At 32.5% G+C, this 25274-nt stretch overlaps 1 protein-coding gene across 1 annotated transcript in view; it reads right to left on the bottom strand.

Moving 5' to 3' along the window:
- Positions 1 to 2649: 2649 nt before the first annotated feature.
- Positions 2650 to 25274, bottom strand: part of LOC115881204 (neuropilin and tolloid-like protein 2) — a gene marked incomplete at its 3' end in the record, with an annotated part of 598059 nt that continues 575434 nt past the window's right edge. The window contains exon 5 of the mRNA XM_030898613.1: positions 2650 to 2810. Within this exon, the coding sequence (XP_030754473.1) occupies positions 2650 to 2810 (161 nt within the window). The remainder of the gene's footprint in view (positions 2811 to 25274) is intronic.

The following is a 25274-nucleotide window of genomic DNA, read 5'->3' as shown; positions in this document are numbered from 1 at the left end:
CTCTTGTAATCCGCACTTTATTCCTGCTAAGCACTAGCAGTTCTATTGCGGTTTTAGAGCTAGGTCCTTGGATAAAAGCCTTGCTGTGCCTGTGCCCCTGTCTATTTCTCCAATGAACATTGTGTTTTTCCATGATCCAGAGTTTTAGTGCACTACGGGCCATACATTTGAGTATTCCCAGTACTGGCTCTGGACCAAGATAGGATATCGATGATCCCTGCAAAGATGATATGTAAGATGTTATCTGGAAGATAACATCTAGCAACATTTCTAGCAACTTTTATTGCCATTCTTGTCTTCTCATAATATTTATATTTTATGTTCTTGTAGCGGATTAATTGTAAATTGACTGCCCTAATATTCAGTAAGGCTTATCACCATCAAAATGTAAATTATTACAATATTGTAATTAAAACACTTTATATTTAATTGCCTTTTAATTTAATAAATTTAAAAAATAATAAAATATGTATATGTAATACATAATGTATGTTTCCTTCGAATCTTCCTGATATATATAACACTCTTAAAAAATAATATTTTATGCTTATATAATAAACATTATTGATCACATATTAATACATTTAATAACAAAACTTTAAAATAAAATATTTACTTGATTTTATATAAAAAGGCACTGCATTAGAGCCTTATTTTATCTATACAATGTATTTTATTAATACTAGTAGTCTTCTGGAATAACTTAACCATGAACGTATTTATTAACATTCTTGATGCCAATAGAATTTTTCTAATTGCCTTGTTCATCTTCTCTAACTTTTCTTGGTCAGATAGTAGACGTACTTTTCATGATCAGATTGTAGCGTACCTGTTTTATACCATAACTGTGAATACTGTGATTTTCCCGAAATACTATTAATCTTAGTTATCAGGAATTACATTTTTTTTAAATTAATTTTTCTCCCCACCTTCTTCCACATGTAAAAATAGGCCATTAATGATTTAACAAATCAAACATAATATAAACTCACTAGAAATGTTTTGAAATCCACATTCATAGCTTAAGAGAAGTTTTCTGAAAAACAGCATTTACGATTTTCCATCTTTTTCGGCGCGTACAAAAACATTTTATTATAGTTACTTGTAAATGTTATCCAACAATGGAACAATTAATTTTAGCATTATTGGAAATAGTTTAAATGTAAATTTAATTTAAAATCCAAAATAAAACTAATAAGGAAAAAAAAAAAATTTGACATTGAATAAACAGCAATACTACCATCATAAAATTCACCAAGTTTATTTCGAGAGGAAAACCAGCCAATCATATTAGCGAGGGCTACATACGTCATCGCAGCGCGCGTAAGTGTGAAATTCAAACTTTTACCCCATTGTTTGGCATAATATTAAGTTTTATATAAAAAAGGCTAAGTAGCAAGCACTAATTAGGTTGAAATCTGCATTACGTGGAAATTGAAAAACATGAAACATGCCCATTACTTGTCTAAAACGGATAATGTGGAATAAATAGGTGATAATATATGTGGACTCATGTTATGTATGTCGATATCATTAATGTATTTAATTATTGTAGGTTGAGAAGATTCAGAAATCACACTTTTATATGCGCTTTTAAGACTCTTTGAAATTCTGCGAGGCAACACTGATACTATATTGGCGAAATAGATTGGGTATTGCAGATACGTATATATTACACTTACGTTAACTGTGCCTCCAGGAAGTATTTATGTAGAATATTATTGCAATATACAACTTCGGGGAAGCAGATCTCAAATGCTAATGCCTTAAATGCTTCGTGCTATTTTAATATTAGAAAAATCTACTGCAGGCGGATCCCCGGTTTATGGTCGATGATTCTTGGTTTTCGTATACTTTTTACAATATTTGCAGCTGCGCTACATGCTGAGGTATATTTTTTACCGTAAAGCGCGCAGGCATGCATTAATCTTTAACTTGCAGTTATTGTTATTCCTGTGTGCTCTAGTGCTCTCCAACGGAAGACAAAACGGCAATGAAGATTTGAACGATAACATAAGGACCCCTTAATATTACCATTATTAATATGAAAGGTTAAATTTAGACTTTAATTGGATTTCAAATGCTAAAATACAATATGAGAAATAGTGTTAATTTTGTCAGCCCTGTAACTCTTAAAAGGTTAGTTCTATGAAAAAAATACATTCAGCCAATTTTGTAGAGCTGCAATTTTCTATATAGGGTATTTATTAGTAGGTGTCATATTTTCTGAGATATAAGCTAGAAAGAGTCATAAAAGTGACATTTAACCCCTCCCCTCTCCCCGAGCTCATTTCCGTGCTTTTTCAATTTATCAATACAGACAGTTCAAGTCAAGAGAAACTATTTAAAAACCATTTTCAAAATTGTGAGTTTTTCCACCGATTTCTAATTTGACTGGGCTATTACTATTTAAATATTTTTTATGTTGAAAATACCTTAGTAAAAACTGTTAAAAAAAAGCGTATAACTTTGCAATAGGGACCTCTGCAAAACCAAAACCAAGCGAATCTTGCTCCTGATTTTGCATTTGCTCATCACTGGCAAATTCATTAAACTTATTGTGCTAAGTATTGGATGGTTTCGTAAAATGATAGTGCTTGGCAAATAATTTTCAGAATGGAATGGAAATGAAATAAAAAGTGTACTTACCCTCCAGTTGACTCTGACCGTGATGACCCACATACAATCCACCGGAAGACCGTGCTGTTTGTCGAACTGGATGATGTCCGGGTCGATATCCACCCTGCCCAGCTTGCCCTCCTCCATGTAGCTTATTTCCTTTTTGCATTCTCTGATTTCTGGAGTGCCGGCTGGAATCAGACATCGACCATTTTTATTAAACCATATAAAAGTGCTCTTACGGAATCCCGAACCGAGATTCACTTCGCTTTCGATTTTTATTAATTTATATTTTTAATGCAACGTGAAAGGAGCGATCTTTGCTATGCGGTTATTGTAGTTTATTTTTCTAAAGGATTTCGCTACTATGACAAATTTATCTTCCCCCATAATCAGAAATAATCACTATCATATAAAAAATTAAGATAATACACAACCTGGAAAAATATTTTGTCAAATAATATAAGTTTTATTATAAATTTCTTATTCTTCATCTATTTTCAAATAGTTGGTAGTTCGGAATACGAAATTTTATATTACAATAATTGACGCTCTCCGTTTAGGCGGTATTATACAGGGTGCTACAAATTCGAGCTACGAGCGTTGGTATTTCGGTAACCGTAATAGATACAAACATGGTTAAATTGGGGCAAACTTACCGCTTTGGGATGTTCAACAAGATGCCATCAAAAAAGTTTTGAAAATTTACACCGTTAGTATCACCAGTCAACACTCGCGCTCCTGGCCGCTCGCATAATGGGGATCGCGAGTCTGGGCCGTAGTTCGGCAAGTGACCAACGACGATCGGTGGGAGGGCGCCACCATCGACGCACAACGCTCGCTGAAGCCTGTCTGCCGCCGATCATTAGCCCAGGGCCAGTCAACTGAGATATACGACCTTGAACGATTTGTTTTTGGGGTAGTAATTTCCTGGGGCGCTAGATGGCGTATTTTTATTTTAATTTTTCTAGTTGCCTAACAATTGCGTACAAAATTGTTTTTTTTTACGCCTGGGACGGTTTACTTGTGTTCTGTGGTGTCAAATCAGTTTTCCTAGCTTTCCTTCTTCAGTTGTGTTTCTTGCACGAACGGAGATGCGCGTTTCGCTGTTTTCTTGTTGTTTGGCTGTGTTTTTTTGCAATTCATTTACAATCGTGATTTTGTATTTCAGGAATTTTTGGAAGGCTTGTTTGTGTTTGATTGTTTAGTAAGATTTTTATTAAAGGTAAGGTTTAAGTTAAAGGTCTTTGATTTATCTAATACCATTTGATTAACTGGTTATGAGGTAGCCTAACCAAGACCAAATATTCGTGAATTTTATTTTTTAACAATGTAATATTTACAACGCCATATATTTTTACAAATGTTGTTATGTGTTCTTAAATCTGGTACTATAATAAATATTATACTTTTTAATCTGTTGTTTTATTTGTTTGTAAAATGTTTCATGGTATAATTTTCTGTAAATTAAAATAAATTATGTATTGTAGGATTTTATGCACATAAAATGATATAAGCAAACCATTTAACACTTTACAATAGTTTCACCTGGTTTAACCTTTATTTATATAAATCCTTGTTTTTTACCATTTGACTTGTTTGCTAACTTGGGACCAATCAGATGACTACACATTATTTTGTAGAAATCTGATTGGCTCTAACTGGCGAACAAGTCAATACATCTTGCTTAAAAATAAATTGCATCTATTTAAATTTGCCGCCACCTTTGTTACTTTCCTGGGTGGCTAGATGGCGCCAACTTCAATATACAGATTACATATTTCTTTACAAATTTGAAACCGTTTTGAAACTAAAAAATGCATTTGAAGTTAGCGTTCTTCTGTAGTGTGTTCTGTGCATTAGCCGGCCACACACACAGGTACTTTTGAACACTCTTGGCTCCTACATATCGGGCGCGCGGGTCTAACTCGTATGTTAAGGGGGAAAAATACCCACGCTCTAAATACGCACGCCTTGCGCGACGTCCAGGATAACAGGTCTACTCAGGTGGATGACACTTCTTATGGGAGAACTGGATATGGTTGAAAACTTGACTACAAGCGATTTTCTAGGAATCTTCCTTACCGATAAATTATTGACAAGAGTGACAGATAAAATCTTGACGTTCTTTCAGTATTACAGTTCATCTCTTTTTCTTTCTAAAGTGTGCGTTTCTTTCTAAAGTGTCGTAATTTGTTATTCGAATACCACATTTCTCCTTGTCGGGTCGTTCACGTTGACTTGTCGCCATTTTATTTCTTTTGTTTACACGCTGCAGTTTGCTTTGTAAATTTAATACATAAATTATTTAGGCAAATATAGGTTTTTGATAAAACTCCTAGGACTAACGTGTAGGTAAGTGTTGATAAATAAGTTTCTTTTCATCTTAACATGCTCATTGTCATTCTCCTGATTTAGGTGACAGAAAAGGATCATCAAATCAAATTGAATTTTATATTTCTTCATCCCAGGACCGATAATAAAATATATATTTTATGGGTACCTTCCTAAATATCAACGAGATGAGCCATCGGAAGAAAGGGATCATAGTACAAAACAGAAGGGTGATCTTTTTTCTTTCCACTTAGGATATTGAAATTATTATATACTGTAGTCGTGTTCGGCATTATGCTCTGAGAAATATAGATAAACAAAGAACAACAGATATAAAGCATCCCAGAGGAAAAGAGAGGCAATACCTGTACTCTCTCTCTCTCTGATATTTGTGAAAGTTACGGCAAAGTATTGTTGTAAATGTCATCTTTTTAATCAACCTGAAAACTTCGTGTAAAAAGATGACACTTTAAAAAATACCCTGACACATATCAGAGGCGATACAGGTTTTTCCTCTCTTTTCCCCTGGAATACTTTTAATTTATTATTCTTTGTTTATCTAGATTTCTCAGAGCACTATGAACGAACTCAGCTTGTATGTTTGAAATAATCGTCCAGTTGGCTTAAAAATGATGATCGATGACATTTCCTATAAAATTTTACTTTCAAAATTATGATATATATATATCATCATTTCTAAGCCATCTATGAAGCCATTTTTTTCAGTTTTGTTATAATTAATTTTATCTCTTGATCTACTTGTAACATTATTCTTTTAATTTTATTAATTTATTGTGGTTAAATTAATTTCTGTTGTATATTTGATATTGATATTAAACATATTTTTAAAAAATGGTGTATTTTTTTGTGTTTTTATCTATGTCATAATTAAATATAAATGAAGAATTAAATTTTTTTATTTTTTTAAACTTCCCGCCATGCGTGACAATCTAGTTCCTACAAGCGATATTGGGGGCGCTAGTAGCAGTAGACTTGTCAACAGTGTCAAATTTCACTTTCCAATATTTAGCAAGGCGCTAGCACTTCTCCTTGTGTATGTGTTTTGTGAGTCTACTATTGTTAAATTATTTCACGTGTGTGGAGCGTTGTTAGTTGTTCTTTTGCTAAAAAAATTAGCAATTATGGCAGATACAAGATTTTGGAGTAAGGAGATTTTAACCCAGTTTATAGAAATATATAGAAAACATCCAGCGCTCTGGAGGATAAAAAAAGCAAGGATTATACCAATAAAAATTTGAAAAACAAAGGTCACCGTAAATTAATTGAGTTGTGTAAGCAAGTTATAGAAAACCCTGATAAGAATTTTGTTTGTCAAAAAATTCAGTCTATACGAAGCTGCTTCAGAAAAGAATTGAATTGAAAATATTTCCCATTTCCTTCTATTTATATCTCTGTCTATGATTCCAACATACGTTACAGTCATTGTTATAATATTTTTTTCATTTTCCCCACCGTTGAGCCACACCAAAATTATCAAACACGTTAGAAATCCAGGCTTGCACTAATTTTGACAAAGTATGTCAATATTTATCTCCATAAACACACACTCTTGGTATGTACGTCAAAGACCTTCATCAAAGTACTGCCATTTAATAATTTCGTTAATGGCCAACAGCGTTCTTGGCTCGCCACAGACTTGGCTCGCATGCTTTGCATGGGCCATGCTAAAAACCTTCTCCAAGACGCTATGTGTGTGGCCGGCTATTCACTTGTTCGGCGTGCGCCTGGCATAAACAGCTGTTTTGTATTTTGTTCTCGATTTACGTCAAATAAACCCCTTTTACTGTTTAATTTTTGTGCAATCATTGAGTTTAACGCCCTAGAGATTCATCATCTATCAAACGGATTTCTTAGTTTTTGAAAATAAATTTTAATTTTTCCTGTCGTTACTTTGTAGAAAATTAAAAAACTAGTTGCACATTCTCATAGCCAGCTTATTAGGGTTATCTGATAGTATGTTTATGTTTTTATTAGGTGACAATTTGAGAGATTTTTATTTTAAGTTTTGAAACAACTCGGTCTCCTGAGTACAAGGATATGATACTTTTTTTGTTTTGGGTACTTTAACAATAACAAAATTATTTAGTTATTATTTTTGACTGTCATTATTTAAAGTAATTTCAAGATTTTCGTTTTTAAAATTATTTAATATAATTATATTCATTGCAATAATATTGATCAGTGCTAATTGACATTAAATACGGAAAATCGAACCAATTCAAAGAGTCAAATAAATAATATCCAGGTCAGCAATTTAAAGATATTATTTTTTTATTGTGAAGTGTTACTAGATACCCTCCCTAATGCACAAATTTATTTTTTCTTCAATCTTATTTATAGCTCTTTGAATAACATATGTAGAAGTGGACCGATTAACATTTGCGGTGTAACTGATCCAAGAAGGCAACAGAGAAAGAGGGATATATCATCTATTATAGATTCGGGACAACACTGTTATCAGGTTTAAAGAGAGACTAGGTTAAAGAGGTGGAGAAAATGGAGACAGATCCTCCAGCCACATGGGTAACTCATCCGGAGATAAGCTCCTCAAATGTGAAGGGTACAGAGGGCTAAACCCCAACCGTGGAAGGGTATATATTCTCGTAGTAGGTAGATGCTCACTCCTCGGAAGATGGACATCTGTTGTCAGAGGAGGATGGGAGAGAAAAAGGGAAGATGGGAAATACCTTGTCCCCCCTACAACAGGGAGATCCTCATGTATGATGAGTTACGAATACTGAGTGACATGGTATGATTAGAGTTGTAACCTCAAGAAAGACAAGATTTCAAGATTAACCTCAGCCCCCTCATTCCACATTCTACATCTCCTCCCAGAAATAAAAAAGCGTCATTCTTCCTGCCAGTGTCTGTAACCTCTTTTATGTTCCAAGAATCTGAAATTAACCCTATTCCAGATATCTGCTCACTGCCCTTTAATGTGGAGTCTTATTATTGGTCATGCATTAGCCGTAATGAGAGATGAAATGGGTGTACGCAAGGAATTTAAAAGTTTGCAAGCTAGTATAAAAAAACAAAATGACGTGCATGGATGAGAGAACCACCCCGGGGCCATCCTGAAAATCATGTGTATTTTCTTATGTGGTTTCTAAATATGTTCAACAATTATGAATCAGCAGTTAATAAAATCACAAAAAAAATTAAATTTCACAAATATTGAATATTCTTCAAGGAAACGAGACTCTAATGTACCTCTTCCTTTTCCCTATTAAGCACAAACAAATCTGTAATAATACCAAAAAAATAGTATATCAGTCTAAATTTCTGTTCTTAATTCTAGGTCATTTTAAATTTACCTGCCCCCTGCCTGATAATCATGAAATGGGCCTGTCAAAGGCTCCACCTAGAATCGGCAACGAGATAAATGCCATTAGTTCCGGATCTCGACGCATTTTGCCCCCTTAGTTCTGAGCCTCAAGTCGATTTGGGCAACCCAAAAACCTATCCTCAAGTGAACCCAGATTTAAAATTAAACAATTTTTTTTTTTTTTTTTTTATTTTTTCTTGAATTTATAAATTCTATGCATGTATCTGTGCTTATATATATAATCGTTTTGTCATTTGAATTTAAAAGGAAAAAACATATATCAAAACCACCGCAAATGGTTTCAGAATTTACCTGGTGTTTCAGTGCCTAATTTTGAATCATGAATTATTCTGAATTATTCTTGGATAAAGGCCTGAAAAACATACTACATTTTTGAAAAAAATTTTTTTTTTATCATATATTGTCCTTTTTTTTTTTCTTTTTGAATTAAATTTCATAAATAATGGGATCAAAGACGGCTGGAGGATGACAATCGATATGTACTCGGGCGAGGTCAAGCCCGAGACGTCACTTACTTAGCCCGTAATTTTATTTTTAATTTTAAGTTTTTTTTTTTTATTTTTTCGATTTAATTATTTTTTACCCTGATTCAATTTTTCAATACAAGTTAAAGGAAATAGACATAAGTTTTTCTTTTATTGAATAGTCTTCAATAAAAAAATAAAAACTAAACCAGATATACTCTTCTATTGAAAACAATAAAAGAAATTCAATAATAAATAAAAATAGTGAAGTCTTTATTTCGTTTCTCTTTTTTATTCTTCTTCAACCTTTTAGCAACATCTCTACTGGTAATTGATTCGAAATTTATCTCTTTTGTCTTTTTAATGGCTACCGGAATCGCTTTGCCTGTCTTATGAAAGCTACATCCGTTAAATTCCGAATCGACAAGAAGATAAATGCCTCAGCTCCGAATCTCGACGCATTTTGCGCCTCCAATATTCACACTGTCAACAGCAGAGACCTCAAACGATCCTCATCCAAGCCCAGATTGAAATTTAACAATTGTTTATTGTCTGGGGTGTGAAACTATGAATGATATGCGTGTATCCGTATCATACATGACCGCAGTCAAATGAATGACGTGCATGCATGATGGATATTCATTAAAATACAATCGCAGATGGTTTGGAATTATTTTATTTCGGTGTTTTCGTAAGTTACCGTGAAATAATTTCTAATCAGGATTTAATAGCATCACTCTTATTACATTTCATAAACATTTGAATCATTTTTAGATAAAATTTAAACATACTAGACACAATTCTTCTTTTATTGAACACTAAATAAACGTGTCCATCGCAAAACAAAGTAGTGAATCAGCTTTTCATTTGTTTTCCTTTTTAATTCTTCCTTATCATTTTGCAACTATTCTCCTGGCAGGTAGCTGGATTGAAAATTGTCCTTTTATCTTTTTAATACAATGGAAACACTTTGCCAGTCTTATAATAACTACATCCACTAAATTCCAAATAGCCAAGAAGATAAATGCCCTTAGTTCCGGATCTCGACGCATTTTGCGTCTCCAGTTTTCAGTATGTCGACGTCAGAGACATCACACATTCCTCATCCGAGCCCAGATTGCAAATTAACAATTGTTGGTTGGCGTGAGGTGTGAAATTATAAATGTTATGCGTGTATCTGTATAATAATACGTGACCGTAGTTAGTTGAGTGACTTACATGTATGAGAGATATTCAAGCAAAATTAAAACGGCAGATGGTTTTGAAATTCTATTATTTTGGTGCTTCAGTAAATCATCCCAGAATTATTTTGAATCAGCATTTAATAGTATTACTACATTAGAATCTCATAAATACTGTTGTAACCCTACCTTTTAACATACTCTCTTTATTTTTCGACACACTCGTGACTTTCAGCTTTTATTGAGCTCTTTTATTTTTTATCTTTCTAAATTCCAAACAGTTTACAGTTGGCAATTTTTATTTTACTTAATAAATTTTTAAAACTAATTGTTAAAGTTCTTAAAATAAAATATTTAATAATTAAGAAAAAAAAAGTAAATTATTATTGAAAGAAGCAGATTCCATATACCTTCTGGTGGCAAACGTCAAAACAGAGCACCACAACAATTGAGTGCAGCAGATTCCTTAACAATACTTAAATTTTCTTGGAGAAAAATAAACACAATAAACATAACTTTTTACTGAATTTCCCTTTTTTAATATTCCCTGAATATTTTAGCAACTTCTCTAGCAAGTAGCTGATACAAATGTATCCTTTTTTTCTTTTACTAGCTACCCGAAACGCCTTTGCCCATCCTGAAAGGTACATCCGTTAAATTTCAAATGAAACGAAGATAAATTCTAGAGTTCCGGATTTTAAGTCTGTCGACGACAGAGACCTCAAACGATCCTCATCCATGTCTATATTGATATTTAACAATTGTTTATTGTGTGAGGTGAGAAATTATAAATGCACACAGATAGAGATGTACTTTGGTCATATGTCAGACCAACGTCAGTTAAATGACGTGCATGAATAAGACATTTTCATTAAAATCCAATAGCAGTGGTTTAGAAATTAATTTATTTTTGGTCTCTGGAAATCACTTTCGAATAATTTTGAATTAGCATTTAATAGTATCACAAAGTTAAATTTTATAAATATTTGAATAGTCAAAATAAACAAATACAAGTAAAACAGCCTTTATTTCGCTTCCCTATTTTAATTCTTTTTCAATCTTTTAGTAACATATCTACTGGTAACTGATTCGAAATTTATCTCTTTTGTTTTTTAATGGCTACCGGAATCGCTTTGCCTGTCTTATGAAAGCTAGATCCGTTAAATGCCTAATCGACAAGAAGATAAATGCCTGAGCTCCAGATCTCGACGCATTTTGCCCCTCCAGTACTCACGCTCTCGACAGCAGAGACCTCAAACGATCCTCATCCAAGCCCAGATTGAAATTTAATTTTTATTATCTTAGCTGTGAAATTATCAATGATATGCGTATATCCGCATAATACATGACCGTAGTCAAATGAATGACGTGCATAGATGAGAGATATTCATTTAAATACAATCGCAGATGGTGTGGAATTAATTCATTTTGGTGTTTCAGTAAATTACGCTCGAATAATTTCGAATCAGAGTTTAATAGCATACCTGAATTAAATTTTTCAAATACTCTTGGATGTACCAAACATACTAGATACACTTCTTCTTTTATTGAATACTAAATAAACGTGTCCAAAAAAAAGTAAAAAACAAAAATAGAGAAAAAAAAAAACATTTTCTATTTTAAAAATTCCCTTTTAATTTCCTGAATCTTTAGCAATTTTTCTAGCATGAAACCGATATCATATTCAATTTATCCGTTTTATCTTTTTAATGACTACCGGAAACGCTTTGTTAGTCATAGAAAAATCATCAACATCCGCTAAATTCTGAATAGATAAGAAAATAAATGCCCTTAGTTCCGGTGCCTTCAATACTCAGGCTGTCGACGTCAAACGATATTCGAGCCCAGATCGAAATATAACAATAGTTTATTGTGCGAGGTGTGAAATTATAAATGCCCTGCGTGTATATCTATAATAATACATGACCGTAGTCAGATGAATGACGTGAATGGAACAGGGATATTCATTAAAATACAATCGCAGATGGTTTGGAATTAATTTATTTTAGTGTGTCAGTACATTACGCTCGGATAATTTCGAATTAGGATTTAATAGCATCACTGTATTAAATTTCATAAATATTCGAATCATTCTGGGATAAAAATTAAACATACTAGACACACTTCTTTTATTGCACACTAAATAAACGTGTCCATCTCAGTAAAACAAAGCAGTGAATCAGCTATTCATTTGTTTCCTTTTTTAATTCTTCCTAAACCTTTTAGCAACTATTCTGTAACGCAAGTAACTGAATCAACATTTTTCCTCTTTATCTTTTCAATGGCTACCGGAAACGCTTTTCCAGTCTTATAATAGCTCCATCCGCTAAGTTCCGAATAGCCAAGGAGATAAATGCTTTTAGTTCCGGATCTCGACGCATTTTGCACCTTCAGTTTTTAGTCTGTCGAAGACATATACTTCAAAGAATTCTCATCCGAGCCCAGATTAAAATATATAACAATAGTTTATTGTGCCAGGTGTAAAATTATAAACGATATGCGTGTATCTGTATAATACGTTACCGTAGTTAGTTGAGTGATGAGAGATATTCGTTAAAATTAAACCGCAAATGGTTTGAAATCATTATTTTGGTGTGCTTCAGTAAATCAATTCTAGATTTATTTTGAATCAGGATTTAACAGCGTCAGGAAAGTAAATCTCATAAATATTTAAATATTCTAGGATAAAATAAACACACAAACTTTTAAAAAAATTTTTTTTTTTTTTTTTTTTTTTAATATTCCTTGAATATTTTAGCGACCTTTCTAGCTAGTAATTGATACAAAAATTGCCCCTTTTATCTTTTACTAGCTATCGGAAACGCTTTAGCCATTGAAAGCTACATCCGTTAAATTCTAGATTGAAAAGAAGATAATTGCCCTTAGTTCCAGATCTTAACGCCTTTAGAGCCTCAAGTGTTCAGTTTTTCGATGGCAAAGCAATCCTCATCCGAGTCTAGATTGAAATCTAACAATGGTTTATTGTGCGAGTTCTGAAATTATAAATGCTATACGTGAATCTATATAATACATAACGAAATCAGTTGATTATGACATACATGGATGAGATATTTGTTAAAATGAAATCATAGGGTATGGAACTAATTTAATTTGATGTTTCAGTAAATCACGCTAGTATAATTTCGAATGAAGATTTTAATTTATAATTGATTAACTTACAGTAAATTAAAATCACAGCATACCCATTCTTTACATTATACTGAAACCAAATAAACACCTCCATAACAGTAAACAAGTGAATCAGCTTTTTATTCATTTCTTTCTGAATCTTTTAGCAACTCTTCTTGCAGGTAGCTGATACTAAATTTATCCTTTTTATGTTTTTAATAGCTACCGGAAACGCTTTGCCAGTCCTATAACAGCTACATCCGCTAAATTCCGAATAGCTAAGAAGATGAATGCCCTTAGTTCCGGACCTCGACGCATTTTGCGCCCCCCAGTTTTCAGACTGTCGACGACAGAGACCTCAAACAATCCCAATCCGAGCCCAGATTGAAATTTAACAATTATTGTTTATTGTGCGAGGTGTGAAATTATAAATGCTATGCGTGTATCTCTATAATAGATGACCGTAGTCAGTTGAGTGACGTGCATGGATAAGGGATATTCGTTAAAATTAAACCGCAGATGGTTTAAAATTAATTTATTTTTGTTCTTTAGTAAATAACCCTAGAAATATTTTGAATCAGAATTTAATAGCGTTAATAAATTAAATCTCTACAAATACTGCTAACCCTACCTTTTGAATTTGCTGTTCTCTTTATTTTTCGATACACTCGTGACTTTATTTTTACCTTTCTAAGTTCCAGACAGTTTACAGTTGGCAATTTTTATTTTACTTAATTAAATTTTGTATCATTTTCAATTGTTAAAAGTTCCATACAACAAATATTTAATAATTAAGAAAAGAGTAAATTATTATTGAAGAACCAGTGATTCCATAACCTTTTGGTGGCAAACGTGGTTCAACAGGGGACCGCAACAATTGAGTGCAGCAGATTCCTTAACAATACTTAAATTTTCTTGGGTAAAAATAAACACAATAAACATAACTTTTTGGCTGGACTTCCTTTTTAATATTCCCTGAATATTTAGCAACTTTTCCAGCTAGTAACTGATACAAATGTGTCCCTTTTTTCTTTTACTAGCTACCGGAAACACTTTGCCCATCCTAAAAGTTACATCCGTTAAATTCCAAATCGAAAAGAAATATTAAAATGCCCTGAGTTCCCGACATTTTAACGCCTTTGGAGTGTCACGTGTTCAGTCTGTCGACGGCAGAGACCTCAAACGATCCTCATGCGTGTCTACATTGATATTTAACAATTGTTTATTGGGTAAGATGAAAAATTGTAAATGCATGCCAATAGTTGCATAATATATAACCGGAGTCAGTTCAATGACGTTCATGAATAAGAGACTTTCATTAAAATCCAATCGCAGATGGTTTGGAATTAATTTGGTTTTAAGTCTCTGGAAATCACGTTTGAATAATATAATTTTGAGTCGGCATGTAATAGTATCACAAAATTAAATTTCATAGATATTTTAATAGTCTTCAATAAAAATAAAACGTACCAGACATTACTTATTGGGATTTATCAAAAAAGAAGTTCATCAATAAATAATAAACAGTGAAGTGTTTATTTGGTTTCACTTTCTTATTCTTCTTCAACCCTTTAGCAACATCTCTACTGGTAACTAAATCGAGATTTATCTCGTTTGTCTTTTTAATAGCTACAGGAATCGCTTTGCCGCTCTTATAAAAGCTATATCCGTTAAATTCCGAATCGATAAGAAGATAAATGCCTCAGCTCCGGATTTCGATGCATTTTGCGCCTCCAGTATTCAAACTGTTGACAGCAGAGACCTCAAACGATGCTCATCCGAGTCCAGATTGAAATTTAACAATTGTTTATTGTCTGAGGTGTGAAATTATGAATGATATGCGTGTATCCGTATAATACATGACCGTAGTCAGATGAATGACGTGCATGGATGAGGGATATTCATTAAAATACAATCGCAGATGGTTTGGAATTAATTTATTTTAAGCTCTTAGTAAATTACGCTGGAATAATTTCGAATCAGGGTTTAATAGCATCGCTTAATAATTTCATAAATATTCAAACTATTCTTGGATACAAATTAAACATACTAGACATACTTCTTCTTTTATTGCATACTAAATAAACGTGTCCATCACAGTTAAACAAAGTAGTGAATCAGCTTTTCATTTGTTTTCCTTTTTAATTCTTCCTGAACCTTTTAGCAATCTTTTTTGTCTTTTTAGTGCCTACCGGAAACGCTTTGTCAGTTCTATAAAAGCTACATCCGCTAAACTCCGAATACCCAAGAAGACAAATGCCGTTAGTCCCGGATCTCGACGCATTTTGCGCCCCCAGTTTACAGTCTGTCGACGACAGAGATCTCAAACAATCCTCATCGGAGCCTTCAGTTGAAATTCTACCAATTGTTCATTGTGCGAATTATGAAATTATAAATGCTATGCATGTATCTGTATAACACATGTACCGTAATCAGTTAAGTGACGTGCATGGATGACAGATATTCGTTAAAATTAAACTGCAGATGGTTGGAATTAATTTACTTAATGTTCCAGTAAATTACATTCAAATAATTTTCAATCAGGATTTAAGAACACCACTAAATTAAATTTCAGAAATATGTAAATATTCATGAATAAAATAAACATACCAGACACTTATATTACTGAATATCAAATTAGCTTTTAACTAATATTCCTTTTACTCTTTTCTCCTTAACTTTACAATGAAATTTATCTCTTTTGTTTTTTTTAATGGCTACCGGAATCGCTTTACCAGTCTTAAAAGCTACATCCGTTAAATTCTGAATCGACAAGAAGATAAATGCCTCAGCTCCGAATCTCGACGCATTTTGCGCCTCTCAAATATTCATACTGTCGACAGCCGAGACCTCAAACGATCCTCATCCGAGCCCAGATTGAAATTTATCAATTGCTTATTGTCTGAGGTGTGAAATTATGAATGATATGCGTGTATCCGTATAATACATGACCGTAGTCAGATGAATGACGTGCATTGATGAGAGATATTCATTAAAATACTTCGTATTAATACCTTGGTTTGCGGGCTACCTGTTTTGGTGTTTTTAGTAAATTACGCTGGAATAATTTCGAATCAGGGTTTAATAGCATCACTATATTAAATTTCATAAATATTCAAACTATTCTTGGATAAAAATTAAACATACCAGACATACTCCTTCTTATATTGTTACTAAATAAACGTGTCCATCATAGTGAAACAAAATAGTAAATCAGCTTTTCATTTGTTTCCTTTTAATTCTTCCTGAATCTTTTACCAACTATTCTTGCAGCTAACTGATTCAAAAGTTATCATTTTTGTCTTTTTAATGGCTACCGAAAACAATTTGCCAGTCTTATAATAACTACATCCGCTAAATTCCGAATAGCCAAGAAGATAAATGCCTTTAGTCTCGGATCTCGACGCATTTTGCGTCTCCAGTTTTCAACAATCCTCATCTGAGCTCAGATTGAAATTTCTAACAATTGTTCATTGTGCGAGGTATAAAATTATAAATGCTATGCGTGTATCTGTATAACACATGACCGTAGTCAGTTGAGTGACGTGCATGGATAACAGATATTCGTTAAAATTAAACTGCAGATGGTTGGAATTAAGTTACTTAATGTTCCAGTAAATTACACTCAAATAATTTTCAATCAGTATTTAAGAGACGCACTAAATTAAATTTCAAAAAATATTTAAACATTCACGAATAAAAATAAAAAAACATACCAGACACACATTACTGAATATCAAATAAGCTTTAATCTAATATTCCTTTTTTAATTTTTCCACCTTTTAGCAACTTTTCTAGTTGGTAACTGACACGAAACTTATCTCTTTTGTCTTTTTAATGGCTACCGGAATCGCTTTGTCGGTCTTATAAAAGCAACATCCGTTAAGTTGCGAATTGACAAGTAGATAAATGCCTCAGTTCCGGATCTCGAGGCATTTTGCGCCTCCAGTATTCACACTGTCGACGACAGAGACCTCAAACGATGACCGTAGTCGGTTGAATGACGTGCATGTATGAGAGATATTCATTAAAATGAAATCGCAGATGGTTTGGGTTAATTTATTTTAGTGTTTTAGTAAATTTCGCTCGAATAATTTCGAATCGGGGTTTAATCGCATCACTGGGGTATTAAATTTTATAAATAATTGAATTATTCTTCGATAAAAATTGAACATACTAGACACACTTCATTTTATATTGAATACTAAATAAACGTGTCCATCATAGTGAAACAAAATAGTAAATCATCTTTTCATTTGTTTCCTTTTTAATTTTCCGGAATCTTTTAGCAACTATTCTTGCAGGTAACTGATTCAAAAGTTATCATTTTTGTCTTTTTAATGGCTACCGGAAACGCTTTGCCAGTCTTATAATAACTACATCTGCTAAATTTCGAATAGCCAAGAAGATAAATGCCCCTAGTTCCGGATCTGGACGCATTTTGTACCTCCAGTTTACAGTCTGTCGACGACAGAGATCTCAAACAATCCTCATCGAGCTCGATTTCTGAAATTTAACAATGAAACAATAGTGAGGCGAAATTATAAATAATGCTATGCGTGTATCTGTATAACACATGACCGTAGTCAGTTGAGTGACGTGCATGGATAACAGATATTCGTTAAAAATTAAATCGTAGATGGTTGGAATTAATTTACTTAATGTTCCAGTAAATTACACTCAAATAATTTTCAATCAGTATTTAAGAGACGCACTAAATTAAATTCTCCTCAAAATATTTTAAACATTCACGAATAAAAATAAACATACCAGACACTTAAGTATTACTGAATATCAAATAAGCTTTAACTAATATTCCTTTTTAATTTTCCCTTAATCTTTTAGCAACTTTTCTAGTTGGTAACTGACACGAAACTTATCTCTTTTGTCTTTTGAATGGCTACCGGAATCGCGTTGTCGGTCTTATAAAAGCAACATCCGTTAAGTTGCGAATTGACAAGTAGATAAATGCCTCAGTTCCGGATCTCGACGCATTTTGCGCCTCCAGTATTCACACTGTCGACGACAGAAGCCTCAAACGATGACTGTAGTTGGTTGAATGACGTGCATGTATGAGAGATGGCCTGCTAAAATGAAATTCCCAGATGGTTTTAAATTAATTTATTTTAGTGTTTTAGTAAATTTCGCTCGAATAATTTCGAATCGGGGGCTTCAATCGCACTGGTATTAAAATTTATAAATATTCGAATTATTCCTCGATAAAAATTGAACATACTAGACACACTTCATTTTATATTGAATACTAAATAAACGTGTCCATCACAGTAAAACAAAATAGTAAATCATCTTTTCATTTGTTTCCCTTTAATTCTTCCTGAATCTTTTAGCAACTATTCTTGCAGGTAACTGATTCAAAAGTTATCTATTTTGTTCTTTTTTAATGGCCATCGGAAACAATTTTACAGTCTTATATTTTACTACAGGCTAAATTCCGAATAGCCAAGAATTTTGCGTCTCCAGTTTTCAGTCTGTCGACGACAGAGACCTCAAACAATCCTCATCTGAGCCCAGATTGAAATTTAACAATTATTGCTTATTATGCGAGGTGTGAAATTATAAATGCTATGCATGTATCTGTATAATAGGTGACTGGAGTCAGTTGAGTGACGTGCATGGATGAGATATATTCGTTAAAATTAAACCGCAGATAATTTGAAATTAATTTATTTTGGTGCTTCAGCAAATCACCCTAAAATTATTTTATTAATAAAAAAAAAAAAAAAAAAAAAAAAAAAAAAAAAAATAAACACAATAAACGTATTTTTTATTGCTGGAATTCCCTTTTTAATATTCGTTAAATATTTTAGCAACTTTTCTAGTAACTTATGTTCCCTTTTTCTTTTTTAGTAGCTACCGGAAACGTATTAGCCAATTCCAAATTGAAAAGGAGACAATTATTGACTCAGTCAAACTCTACTGATGATGGGAACAAAATTCTCGAAAGCTTGACAAATTTGAGAAAGTAGTTTTATTAGCCCATGTATTGACTGCATCCACTTAAATTTTATTTTTTCTATTTTTTTTTTTTTTCTATTTATTTTCCCGTTATTTTTTATATATAATATATATGTTATATATTATACATTACATAAATACATTTCAAATTAAAATATATAAGCGACCGATAATATACCGGTATTATTAGTACACGTTATTGAGTAATATCTCAAATTTTATCGGGATTACTGCAAGTACCATGCACGTCATACTTTTTTCCGGGATTTATTTGGAAACCGGTACCGAGAGGCTAGAAATTCGCTTATAGGAACATCATCAGACCTAAGAGGAAAGAACCTAAATAAGTAGCAAATAATAAAAAAGGTCGTCGTAACTTCCAAAACACTTCCATAACAGTAAAAAAAAATTAAACAGTTTTTTTTAATTAATTTCTCCTTTTCAGTTCATTCTGAATCTTTTAGTACCTTCTCTAGCTGGTAACTGGTGATATGTATTATAACATATTATATTTTATATTTATTATTATATTTTTATACATATTATATTTTTCCTTTTTGGTGAATCAAATCACACGGTTCAGTTTCTTATATTGAATCGACTGATTAAATTCGTTCATTTGAATTCTTATCACTTGTATTTTATGCTCATAATGTTTGTTCATGGTTACGGTTCAAGGTTCCGGTTCAAGTCTAATTATTGATACGCGGACTATAATTTTGCGTAGTTAATATCAATTAAACAATTTCATCACAGTAAATCAAAAGAAACCATCAATCAGCGTTTAATCTTATGCTAGAAAAATGCAACAAACTGTAAATTTACAAAAGCTTTGTTAAAAAATTAAAAAAATGAAAGAAAATCGTTTAATTTTTATAATTTTTTTTTTTTTTTTTTTTCTTTTTATATTTCCATTTCTATTCTATCAATAACTATCAAAGACAAAATCTATTACACTTATCCCACTTCGCAAACACATCGTTGATGCAATATTTCTTTATCGACATATGCACAGAAGTGTATGCTCAAGCTGCCAACTTTAGTGATAAATGACTTTGATATTTTACCGGATACACGTCATTCTACTTGAAGGTCGAAGGTATACTGATGGGCGTTATTTGAGCTGTTTTTAAAATTGCAACTTTAAAAGTTTCTTGCTTAACTTAAGAGATAGTTTAGCTCAAGATGTCTAAAATTAAAATAAAATTATATGGGTTATAATAACGTAAATAGTCTCACCGATAAAGTAACCAACATATGGAACTTATTTATATTTACTGACTTTCAAGACTTGAAAGTAAAATTTTACTTCGACAGTAGTTTCTGCTATGATTTATATTAAAAATAATATCAGAAAATTTTCGCTTGTTGCTTTTAAATTTGATATTTAAAGTAATAAATGGCTAAAAAGTCAGTTTCCAGCCAACCAGATGAAAACATTTTTTTCATCATTTTTAACCAATAACTGCCGATTCTACCACAAGAATCTGCTGCTATTGATTAAAAATTACGAAATTTTAATTTTCATCTTGGTGGCTAAAAAATACAGGGTGGCGCCTGTCATACGACGCGAATGCTCCAAGGAGAACGACAGTTTGTATTGAAATTAAATTTCGTGAGCATATGTAGGCTAATTTAGAGCATTTTTTTAAAATATAGAGAGTTCTACAGGGTGTCCCTAAAAACAGTTAAATTAAAAGTTGTTTTTTTTTGTAATGGCACACCCTATATATTAATTGATTTTCTGATTCTAGGAGAGGGAAAGAATAAAGGAGAGTTTTATTAAAGGAGTATATGACTAAAATGTAAGGTTTTTAGGACGTTAAATATTTTCCAAAAATGAAAAACAATTTTTAAATTTCAATAAAAGCTAGCTAAATTAGAATTTACCCGGCGCCGGCGCCTAATATGTAGTTAAAATATCTATTGCATTTGAACTCAAATTAAAATTTTACCCCAAAAAGTTATACGGGATAAGACAACATTAATATTGAACATTGGTCCCTATAAAGGTAAGTTACTCTTTTTTAAATGGAACATCCAGTATATTAGTGACTGCAGTGTGCATTCACCAATTAATGGAATACTTAAATGGTCCTGATTTACCTAGTCTAAACTTTTTTTATAGGGAAATGTTAAAGACATTGTTTACAAATTGAGTATTTTACTCTACATCCTTTAATTTTTGTTAAATTAACAAAAGGTATACCATAGCCACCTAGATTGTATCAAATAATAAAGATCTGTTGACGCAAAATCATAAAAATGAAAATATCTAGAGAAATCTTTGTCTAAGAAGTAAAGGTCATCTTAATAATATTTTGAAGATATATAGGGTGTTTCAAAACAAATGCGAAAAACTTCAGGAGGTGATTCCTTGTTCAAAATAAAGGGTAGTTTGCTTCATAAATGTTGGGTCCAAAGTCAACCTTTAGGGAGATATCGCGGTACAAAGATGGCGGAAAAATAATGTTTTTATTTTTTATCTTGAAAACGAAAAGAGATAGACTAATAAAATTTTATGGAAGCATTACTGTTATGAAAACACACTTTCTGGTAATTTTTTCACTTTTTTAAAATGAGTGGAAGGGGTTGAAATAAACTACCCCTATCATTCTTGTTAACGAAATTTAAAAAGAAAAATCTTATCAAACACATGCAAAAAATTAATTTGATAGTTAATTTGTTTAGAAACTTTTTTATCTCTCATTTTTTTCGATAACTCACCGATTTGAAATTAAAAAATGTAAAGCATTACATGCCAGGACAAAACATTTTCTGATAAAGAATCTAGTGGGCTGCTGTAATTTTTTTAGGAAAAAATCTAGTCGGCCGCTGTTACTTTTTAGGATGTTCCTAATATTATTTTATTTGATATTACTCTACTGCAATACGTTATTATCTAGATGATTATTATTATCGTTATTATCACTTCTTAATCTAAAAATGTTTTTTGTCCTGACATGTAATGCTTTACATTTTATTTTTTAATTTCAAATCGGTGAGTTTTATCAAAAAAACACAAGAGATAAAAAAGTTTCTAAACAAACTAAACTATCCAAATTAGTTTTTTTGTATGTGTTTGATAAGATTTTTCTTTAAATTTCGTTAACAAGAATGATAGGGGTAGTTTATTTCAACCCCTTCCACTCATTTTAAAAAAGTGAAAATATTACCAGATAATGTGCTTTCATAACAGTAATGCTTCCATAAAATTTCATTAGTCTATCTCTTTTCGTTTTCAAGATAAAAAATAAAAACATTATTTTTCCGCCATCTTTGTACCGCCATATCTCCCTAATGGTTAACTTTTGACCCAACGTTTACAAAACAAACTACCCTTTATTTTGAACAAGGAATCACCCCCTAAAGTTTTTCGCATTTGTTTTGAAACACCCTGTATAAATTCTCCATTGAACATCGGAATAATATACTCAGTGTCCGATTTAAAATAAAGGAGTAACTTGTATTTAAAAGTGACCAATGTTCAATATTAAATTTGTCTCACCCTGTATAACTTTTTGGGTTAAATGTTAATTTGGTTAAGTATCAGGCTATATAGGGTAAATTACAATTTAGGTGGCTAAATTTAAGCTATTTTCACAGCAAAAACTAGCGCGAAAGTCAAATTTGTCCTACATCTATAAATAAAATAAAATTTCATATGATGCAGATTTGATCTCAGACAATGTATAATATGTATTTTAATACAAAGAAATAATGCTGTATTATTTATTATTTAAAAGTTAACATAAATAATTTCCTCATATACGAGGAGGGTCTGGAAAAGCTTCCGACCTCAACGTGAAGATTCTAGCAGCACTCCTAGATAAAAGCTAGTGAATTTTCATTGTCTTATCTGTTGACAGTTATTACCAAAGTTTCAGCCATTTTGGATTTGCAGTTGTTATGGAACAGTCGTTTGAGTGAGTTGATGTCAGTGTTTTTGTGAAAATGGACAAAATCGAGTATCGAGCTGTCATTAAATATCTGGTTTTGAGAGGCAATACGCCTACACAAATTAAACATGAGTTGGATTATGTGTATGGGGACTCTGCACCATCATTTACCACGGTGAAATTTTGGGCAGCTGAATTTAAACGTGGCCGTAAGAGCTTGGGAGACGATGAACGTTCGGGACGTCCAAAAACTGCAACTACCGACGATAACATCGCCTAAGTTCACCAAATGGTGTTAGACGACCGCCGAATTAAAGTGAGAGAGATAGCAGAGGTTATGAACATATCAAAAGAACGTGTTTGTCACATATTAAATCAAGATTTAGGCATGAGAAAGCTGTCCGCGCGTTGGGTGCCGCGTTCGCTCACGTTAGACCAAAAGCGTGTTCGTATGAACATTTCCAACGCTATGTTGGCGCAGTTTAGGCGCAATAAATCCGAGTTTTGGCGTCGATTAATTACTGTAGATGAAACTTGGATACACCACTATACACCAGAAACAAAAATACAGTCCAAACAGTGGACGGCAAAGGGAGAACCGGCTCCAAAAAAAGCAAAAACTGTTATTTCGGCTGGGAAAGTGATGGCGACTGTTTTTTGGGATAGTCATGGAGTTATTTTAATTGATTATCTTCAAAAAGGAAAAACCATCACAGGAGCATACTACGCATTATTACTTGACAAGCTAAAAGCAGAACTTACGGAAAAACGGCTACATTTACAGAAAAAGACAATCCTGTTTCACCAAGATAACGCACCGTCTCACACCTCAGCGGTTGCCATGGCGAAAATCCACGAATTGCGGTTTGAACTGCTTGACCATCCGCCTTACTCACCAGATCTAGCCCCTAGCGACTTCTTTTTGTTCCCTCATTTAAAAATTGCGCCGGAGGACAGATTTTCGTCAAATGCAGGCAATCACCTTCGTGAACCACTATTTTATAGAGAAAAACGCCGAGTACTATTTGGACGGGTTACAGAGCATCGCTGGGAAAAGTGTGTAGAGTTACAAGGGGACTATGTTGAAAAATAAAATAAAATATTCAGAAAAAATGTCCTATATTTTTGTTAGGTCGGAAACTTTTCAGACCACCCTCGTACTCACATATTTTATACGATATACGTACTTGCTTACATTTATACATTTTCCTTAAGGGGTGAAGGCATACTGATGCGCGTAATGTTGGCTCTTATTATCGCAACTCAAGAAGTGCCTTGCCTAACTTAGTTGCAGATAGTTGGAGCCTCGAGATGCCGCCATCATCGTATAAAATTAGAGTCTCAGCAAAATGGTTCCGGTAACAATAAAGCATATTTTAGTGCGTCTAATGCAGGCAAATACGCTTTTCCCCCACATCGAGGCCTTTCACTTTGAAGCTTTCGGCCGATTTTATTATCTGCTATTATTTTCGAGTTACTTCGTCTGTTAAAGCATAAAATATAGAGATGAGAAGGTAAAATTGTTCCAATTAAGTACTTTTTACGTGATAGACGTTTAGAGATGTACGACGTTATAAACTCCAAAGTAATTTTAATTAATCGTGGTAAATTATATTTTCGAGCGACGAGCAGAGCAAAATGCGGAATGGATGATAAAGTTTTAACGGCCTTTTGATGTTGCGACTAATTGTGATACTTATTTTGCTAAAATGTTACAACATACGTTGTACTTTCGAGTTACGCAACTTTGTTAAATAACAATCATCTTTCAGTCAAAGAGAACAAGTTAAAGATGAACCTGTAGCTATTCTGAATATAGCAAAAAAAAATTAGCTTTTTTACTAAATAAAATGATTACGAACCATACTGTATACAGGGTTATTCGCCACATACGATACGGAGTTTTGTAGCTAAACTATTAGATTTTTAAGGACTATTAGAGCTACAATTTTAATAATATTTTTTACAAGATAGAGAGTGTCTCAAATAAATAAAAATATCAAAATTGTATTTTTTTCAATGGAACACTCTGTATATTATTATATTTTTTGTTTCTGCGATTAAATTAAAGATAAATTTGATTAAGGTTTCCCGCATTATAATCTTACCATTTTGGAAATATTTACGTTTTGGTCAAAATACAGTAAAAATTTTAATGCTTCATTTCTCTAGGCGTACTTAAGTTTTTAAAACCAAATATTGTACTGAAGTTTTTCTATTGACTAAATGTTGTGTTGCAATAATAAAAATTATCGTATTTATTACAGAGTGTCTAATTCTTTATTCTTTTTATTAAACATTTATT

The sequence above is a fragment of the Sitophilus oryzae genome, unplaced genomic scaffold (assembly GCF_002938485.1).
Source record: "Sitophilus oryzae breed Bouriz unplaced genomic scaffold, Soryzae_2.0 scaffold_1701_pilon_pilon, whole genome shotgun sequence".
Lineage (NCBI taxonomy): Eukaryota > Metazoa > Arthropoda > Insecta > Coleoptera > Curculionidae > Sitophilus > Sitophilus oryzae.
Note: the sequence above shows the minus strand (reverse complement) of the source record. Positions and strands in the feature narration are given on the sequence as shown.